This window comes from Ovis canadensis, chromosome 2 (genome assembly GCF_042477335.2).
Source record: "Ovis canadensis isolate MfBH-ARS-UI-01 breed Bighorn chromosome 2, ARS-UI_OviCan_v2, whole genome shotgun sequence".
NCBI classification, from domain to species: Eukaryota; Metazoa; Chordata; class Mammalia; order Artiodactyla; family Bovidae; genus Ovis; species Ovis canadensis.
In genome coordinates, this window is record NC_091246.1 from 241,917,850 (window position 1) to 241,925,964 (window position 8,115).

General features: G+C 46.6%; 1 protein-coding gene across 50 annotated transcripts in view; it reads left to right on the forward strand.

Moving 5' to 3' along the window:
* PUM1 (pumilio RNA binding family member 1) overlaps positions 1–2,097 on the forward strand; it is a 122,612-nt gene extending 120,515 nt beyond the window's left edge. For all 50 annotated transcript variants that reach the window (XM_069574789.1, XM_069574792.1, XM_069574806.1 and 47 more), the window contains one exon: positions 1,579–2,097. In XM_069574789.1, coding sequence (XP_069430890.1) covers positions 1,579–1,710 — 132 coding nt within the window. In that variant the 3' untranslated portion in view covers positions 1,711–2,097. The remainder of the gene's footprint in view (positions 1–1,578) is intronic.
* Positions 2,098–8,115: the final 6,018 nt, after the last annotated feature.

An 8,115-nucleotide genomic window follows, 5' to 3' on the forward strand; every position in this document is an offset into this window, starting at 1 on the left:
AGCTGGTTTGATTGAGGGAGTTGAGAGGGGAGGGGGAGTCCTAAGAATCTGAAAAGCCTGACTTGAACTCTTTCACAGCTAGGCATACCCATTTTAGGGAGAGGCAGCATTGAGGGGAACAGGCTGCTTTCCATTTCCCTTTAGATCAAGTGCAGGAGGGAGCTCAGCGGTGTTGTAGTTGCACATTGTTGGTGTTTGTCTAGAAGAAGGCAGATGCGGAGGTCAGGTGGCTGGCCTCATCAGTGGGCCAGGCCTGGGGACAGACAGGTGAAGGAATTGAATTTCACTTAGTTTCCAAAGCAGAGCTGCCAAAAGCAAGGGGTTTGGAGCCTCAAGTACTAAGGACCAAAGCATCAGCTATGTGTGTGGTCGTGATTGCAGCCCAAATGGAAGTGTGGTGTCCTTTCTGCAAGTGAGTTTATTTAGGAGGGTTGGGCAGATGGTCTGGGTGCCAAAGCTCAGAGTTCGAGCCAAGGACTGTGCACGGTTCCCAGGCCGGCTCCTAGGTGAGAGTGTAAAGCTAATTCGGGTCTGTGTCCTGTGTGGGTTACAGAGGTGGTTTCTGGAGCCACCTGACCCTTCCTTGCTTTGAGGGCACAACTAAACAGACAAAGCAGTCTGCATGGAACATTCAGGCTTGAGAATGTCCCTCTTCCCTGGCATGTTGTCCTGTGTTGAGTGAGTACCTGGGGAGCTGTGATGGGGAAGCAGGGCAATATTGTGGGTCTTCACTGTCTTTGTGGCATGTTGGTGGTTCCACAAATGATTCTGAACGCAGTGTGTTGTAGCTGAGGTCTGTAGAAGGCTCTGTGAGGTCACCAACAAGGAAAGGTGGTTCCAGAGAGGAAGCACCTCCCGAGTTGTGTGGGATGCACGGGACTTGCGGGTATGGGTCTGCCCCAGGGTGGGGGTGGGCAGCGGGGAACAGAAGAGATGCTCGTAGGGCTAAGGTGAAGGGTGAGGCTGGAGCAGAGCTGTGAGAGGAGCAGCCAGACAGTGGGGGCTGTCGGACTTTAGGTGAGTGACTTAGCCACCGTGCCTCCATGTCTTCGTCAGTGAAACGAGGATGATCACACCTCTCTTACGAGGCTTCAAAGTGGACGGTTCTTGGCTTGTGTTAATCGTTTTTATTATCATTAGTAGCTTTCTGTGATTCGCTGTGAGCTGGAGAGCAGGGTCAGGTGATGAGGGCAAGGGTTCGTGGTCCCCAGAAAGCAGCCCCTGTTGCTCAGGAGAGCCGTGGGGCTGAGAGGCTCCCTCAGGGGCTGCCGTCCGGCGGTGGATGGTGTGGTTGTGTCACAGGATGCCAGTCTCCACACGCTGTCCTGGAAGTGGTCTGTGGTTGTCCGACCTCCAGAGCCCTCACTTCCTGCATCAGCGCTCAGGACAGGAGCTGCTCTCCTCATCTGCTGGGTCAGTGTAGCTCGTGAATTCAGGTGCTCAGGCTGAGCTGCTGAAAGATGTTGCTTGTGGGGTTTGTGTACCTGTTGGTACCTCGTGGTGTCCAGGGGCAAGTTACCCTGGAGCCCCCTGAGCCTGTCCCCGGCCAGAGTAACACAGACTGTGCTTTCTCTGTAGATCCGGCCCCACATCGCGACTCTTCGCAAGTACACTTACGGCAAGCACATCCTGGCCAAGCTGGAGAAATACTACATGAAGAATGGCGTTGACTTGGGGCCCATCTGTGGCCCTCCTAATGGTATCATCTGAGGCAGTGTCACCCCGTGCCCTCATTCCCACTGAACTCACGGCCCACTGGTGAATCCAACCAGCAACCAGAAATGCTCCAGTGTAGAATCCAAAAATGGGTAAATGGTTGCTCCAGGATTACCCTCTCCTCCCCAAAAAAGGAATCAAATCCACAAGTGGAAAAGCCTTTGTAAATTTGTTTAATTTTATTACACATAACATGTACTAATTATTTTTTTTAATTGACTAATTGCCCTGTTGTTTTACTGGTGTATAGGATACTTGTACATAGGTAACCAGTGTACATGGGAGGCCACATATTTTGTTCAATGTTGTATCTATATTCCACGTGTGGAAACTTTCAGGGTGGTTGGTTTAACAAAAAAGTTAAAAAAAAAAAAAGAAAAAGTTTTTAACTCATTTGCCTCACTGGCAAGTTTTGCAAATAGCTCTTCCCCATGTCCTCATTTTAGTAAAAAAGAAAAACAAACAAAAAAAAACCCTGAGAAGTCTGAATTTTAGTTAAATGACCCCAAACTGGCATTTAACAATGTTTATAAAAATATATATATATAAATATATATATATAATGAAAATCATTTCAGAGTTGCAAAAGCCTCAGTTTATGACATTAAGTTTATGAAACTTCTGAAAATTGCCTTTTTTGGAGACTATTATGCTGAAGAAAATAGTGTAGTCCGTTTTGTGAGGAGGAGATGTGAGCACCCAGAATGTCTTTCAAGGCCGGGCAGGTATGATTGTTTACTGCCTACTGGATTTTTTTCTGTTAACATTGAAAGGCAAAAATCTGATTATTTAGCATGAGAAAAAAAAAAAATCCAACTCTGCTTTTGGTCTTGCTTCTATAAATATATAGTGTATACTTGGTGTAGACTTTGCATATATACAAATTTGTAGTATTTTCTTGTTTTGATGTCTAATCTGTATCTATAATGTACCCTAGTAGTCGAACATACTTTTGATTGTACAATTGTACATTTGTATACCTGTAATGTAAATGTGGAGAAGTTTGAATCAACATAAACACGTTTTTTGGTAAGAAAAGAAAATTAGCCAGCCCTGTGCATTCAGTGTATATTCACACCTTTTATGGTCGTAGCATATAGTGTTGTATATTGTAAATTGTAATTTCAACCAGAAGTAAATTTTTTTTTTCTTTTGAAGGAATAAATGTTCTTTATACAGCCTAGTTAACTTTTAAAAAGGAAAAAAAATAGCTTGGTTTTATTTGTCACCTAGTCAGATAGTAGCGAGATCCTTTCTAAATGTTATTCAAGATGATTCAGTTCACACTAGTGGTTTTTTTTTTTTTATCCTAAAAAAGTAATGTTTTGCTTATTTTGTGACAGTCAAAAGGACGTGCAAAGTTCAACCCCGCCCTAACTTTCCTTACAATCAGAGCCCCTCTCACCTTGTAAAGTGTGAATTGCCCTTCCTTTTTGTACAGAAGATGAACTGTATTTTGCATTTTGTCTACTTGTAAGTGAATGTAACATACTGTCAATTTTCCTTGTTTGAATATAGAATTGTAACACTACACGGTGTACATTTTCAGAGCCTTGTGTATATTTCCAATGAACTTTTTTGCAAGCACACTTGTAACCATATGTGTATAATTAACAAACCTGTGTATGCTTATGCCTGGGCAACTATTTTTTGTAACTCTTGTGTAGATTGTCTCTAAACAATGTGTGATCTTTATTTTGAAAAATACAGAACTTTGGAATCTGAGTTTGTGCTTTATTACTATTATTATTTTTTCCAGTATAGTGCCCCAGAGCAGACAGCCCTTTTCTTGTTTGTGTCTCTTTCTTTCTGTTTTGTTTTTGTTTTGTGAGAGGGTTTATCAGAGACATCCCACATGCATCACGATGTCCAACTTCTTTTGAAAAATCAGAAAAATTCACCTTCTTGGGTGCCCATGACAGGGAGCATCCTCAAAAGTCCTGACCCCCGCTATCTGCCTGGTTCTCTTCATTTGCACTCTCTGAGCTCTGCACCTGTTGCGAGCCCAAAGGGCCTGTATTAGAATCCAATAGATTATAAATGTCTCCTGGCTAAGCTAAATGTCTCCTCATTTTCTGAGGCAGGGTGGTAGGGAAGGCCTCCTGGCCCTGAGGTCCCCTCTCCTTTCTCCTGGCTGGGCTGCTCCTGTCCCTAGCTCACTCTTCTTAGTATCACATTGGGGACCTCTTCCAGCAGTGAGTTCAGGAGGCTCTAGCTCACTGAAATACCCGCCATCTGTGCCAGAAATGCCCCCCTCCCCTTCTTCACCATCTTTGCTCCACGAGCAGCTTTGGCAGGAAACCACCACTGAAACTTGGTTGGCAACGACAGGATGGGCTCAGCCAGGGGCACTGGAAGTGGAGCCTCAGGGACTTCCCAGGGTCCCCTCCCAAGGGTGAGGGAGGGTCACTAGCAGCCCCTGTGGTCTGAGAAGAAACGGAGGGGAAAGGAGCTGAGACAGTGGAGGGTTCAAGTCCAGAACCTGATTTTGCCGTAGCAGCTGTGATGGAGTTTTTCCCGAACCCTCTTCCGAGGCCATAGAGATAGCATGCTGGAGGTGTGTGTGACTCTGAGTAGCGTGGCTCTGCAATCAGACCAGGGTTCAAATGTGGCTCCCTAACCCTAACCTCAACTTTTTAAGCATTTGTATATTTATTTGGCTGTGTCGGGTCTTAGTTGCGGCACGCAGAAGCTTTCGTTGGGGGACGTAGACTTACCTAATTGCAGCACAAGGGGTCAGTAGTTGAGGTGTGCGGACTTGGTTGCCCTGTGGCCTGTGGGATCTTAGTTCCTCCGCCGGGGATCGAACCCCCGTCCCCTGCATCACAAAGCAGATTCTTAACCCCTGGATCACCAGGGTAGTCCCTTTACCTGATCTTTAACCGAATTCCTTGCTGGAAATGGATGGAAGGCCATCAATTGCGTGTATGTGAAGTGGTTCTTACATTGTGGAACATTAACAGCTTTTAGACAATTATGGTTTTACTGGACCTTTGCAGAGCCCGTGAACAAAGCAGGCAAAACAAGAGGCTTGGATTTCTTTCTCTCCCATGAGTCTACAGTCTGTGACCTTGAGGTGGTAATTTTGTCTCTCTGGTCCTCAGTTTCCTTTTCTCTAAGATTGAAGTAATACCTCATGAAGCTGAAGTAAGATGGAATTGTTAATAAACATGTCAAGGGACTTTCCTGTTGGTCCAGTGGTTAAGACTGTGATCCCAATGCAGGGTACCTAGGTTCGATCCTTTGTTGGGGGATTGGACCCCTCGTGTTGCAGCTAGGACTCGGGCAGAAAATAAAAATAAACATGTCAAGTGCCTGCAACTGAAGAGCTACTCATGTAGGTGTTCTCTTCTACCTGGACTAGTTATACTTAGATTTTGTACTTTTTTCCCCCCTCCTTTTACTCAGCATTTAGAGAGAAATGTTTTGTGTTTTTTAGTGGTAAGAAAGCAAGGTGCTAGGTTGGAAATGTGATACCTCCACCATCTTAACTTCAACCCTGTGTCTTTGAGGCCTTTTTGGTCAGAAAAATACAGGTTTTCATCCCAATTGCCCTTTATTACTGGGTCATCTCTCTGAGTCCAAATTTTCTTCTCTGTGAAATTGGGGAAAACAGTACTTCATGTCCAAGGTTGGCTGTGAGGATGAACTGAATTACGTAGCCTAGCAGAGTGCCTGGCACATTGGTGCAATAAATGATATTGTTTTTTACCTTTTAATAGCACTCCTCCAAATGTTTGTGCACAGGTTTTGGTGAATCAAACAATCCTTGTCCATTATGTAAAGAAGTTTAAAAGTGTTAGTCGCTCAATCGTGTCCGACTCTTTTTGACTCCATGGAGTCAAAATTCCTGCTTATGGAATTCTCCAGGCAAGAATACTGGAGTGGTTAGCCATTCCCTTCTCCAGGGGATCTTCCCTGACCCAGAGATCGAAACTGGGTCTCCCACATCACAGGCAGATTCTTTACCATGTGAGCCACCGGGGACGTAAAGTCATTCGTCATGAACTAACTCTGGGCCAGGCACCCAAGAGAGAGTTTTTACATGTTCTCATTTCTCACAACAGTCCTGCGAGGAATGTGGTGGTTTTCATCTTGTAGATATGGAAATGAGTGCTGGGTTCTGATGCAAGTCTTTGGGTCAAACCAATGCTTGGCCTGAAGCTTTCTCCCTTGGCATTTCCTGGGAGGGATTGGGGCTGGGGTGGACCCCTCCCTCTGCAGGCTTGCATTTCAGGGTGCAGGCTGAACCTCCTTATTTGACTGACTGCCAGTACCAGCTGCTAACAAGTCCATCCAAGGATATGAGGTCCTGGGCTGCCAACCATATGGAGACCGACATTCTTGGTCTCTTAGACCTCCACCATGAGTCCCTCCAACATGTCTGTCCATCGCACTTTGATGACAACAGAATCCTTCCATCACACCGGGCTTGACAGGTTACAGAGCACATTCATATCTGGATGCCTTTGATCCTCTTGAAAGCCTTAGGCAATAAGATAAAGTGAAAGTGAAGTCTTTGCAAACCCATGGACTGTAGCCTACCAGGCTCCTTCATCCATGGGATGTTCCAGGCAAGAGTACTGGAGTAGGTTGCCACCTTCCTTCTCCAGGAGACTACTCTTCCTGGTGGCCCAGAGAGTAAAGCGTCTGCCTGCAATGTAGGAGACCTGGGTTTGATCCCTGGGTTGGGAAGATCCCCTGGAGAAGGAAATGGCATTTTATCTGAAGATTCCTGAAACCAAGCTCAGTGCTCTGTCCATGCCGTCTTGCTCTTGCCACCTTCCATCAGCTCCAGGGATAGCTGGTCTCTCTTTTCTAGTTGAGTTTTTGGAGAAGCGTGAGGCGCTAGACAGAGCAGCCTGGCGGGCTACAGTAGTCCACGGGGTGGCAGTCAGATAGGACTGAAGGGACTTAGCGTTGCAGGCAGGGGGCGCTAGAGAGTGAAGCATTTTTACAGGGAGGAAACCTGTGGCTTCATGTAGTTACTAGCAGTAGCCACACGAGGGTGCTGCTGCCTAAAGAAAGCCTTTTAGAAGCCTAAGGGCTCAAGGGTCCAGGGTGAGTGCTGGGATGGCTATTCCCTGGCTTGGGGGGCTCAGGAGTGAAGAGTCCCATCCAGGGACCTGAAGTCTGGCATGTGCCCTAAGACTAAGCTTTCCACTTCCCTCCCTCCCCAGCTTCTGCTGGGCAGATGGCTAGTCCCTCACTCTGGCTTGGGATGGCAGTGTATCTGGCTCACAGCTTTGCCTTGGACTCACGTGTAACCGCTTGGCAAGTCTGTTTCCCCAACTGTCACCTGGCACGGTAGCCCGGCCCTGCCACTCTTACAGGGTTGGTATGAGGCCAGAGAGCTGGTCCTGTGAGCAGGGTGGCCCCAGTTCAGTTCAGTTCAGTTCAGCTTAGTCGTGTCTGACTTTTTGTGAGCCCATACACTGCAGGAGCCAGGCCTCCCTGTCCATCACCACCTCCCGCCCAAATTCATGTCCATCGAGTCGGTGATGCCATCCAACCATCTCATCCTCTGTCGTCCCCTTCTCCTCCTCCCTTCAATCTTCCCCAGCATCAGGGGCTCTTCAAACGAGTCAGCTCTTTGCATGAGGTGGCCAAAGTATTGGAGTTCCAGCTTCAACATCAGTCCTTCCAATGAACACCCAGGACTGACCTCCTTTAGAATGGACTGGTTGGATCTCCTTGCAATCCAAGGGACTCTCAAGAGTCTCACCACAGTTCAAAAGCATCAATTCTTCGGTGCTCAGCTTTCTTTATAGTCCAACTTTAACATCCATACATGACTCCTGGAAAAACCATAGTCTTGACTAGACAGACCTCTGTTGGCAGAGTAATGTCTCTGCTTTTTAATATGCTGTCTAGGTTGTCTAACTTTCCTTCCAAGGAGGAAGCGTCGTTTAATTTCATGGCTGAAATCACCATCTACAGTGATTTTGGAGCCCCCCAAAATAAAGGGTGGCCCCAAGCCTCTGTCAGTGTGACCCAGGGCCCTAGTGCCTCTCTAGGGGCTACACCTCTGGCTTATGCATCAAAGCTTTCATACAATGAAAACTTCTGAGCCTTTTATGACCCACGGGTGCCTAGCTTCAAATCCCAGCTCTACCAGCCCTCTGGGACTGCTGTGAGTCATTTATCCTCTTATACAGGAAAATAATAGTCCTTCCACCTCCTAGGGCACTCTGGAAACACTCGACACAGAGCTGGGCACATGCAAGCCACACATGAGAGCTGTTACTATTATTATTATTGCCCTATTTTTCCCTGCTATGTTGGAGACCTTGGAATTTTCACAAGGGTGACTAATTTATCCTCTAAACTGGGACAATTTTAAGCATGAAAGTGGTTGCACTGAATTATTACCTCATGGGGAGACAGCCTCCCAGGTGG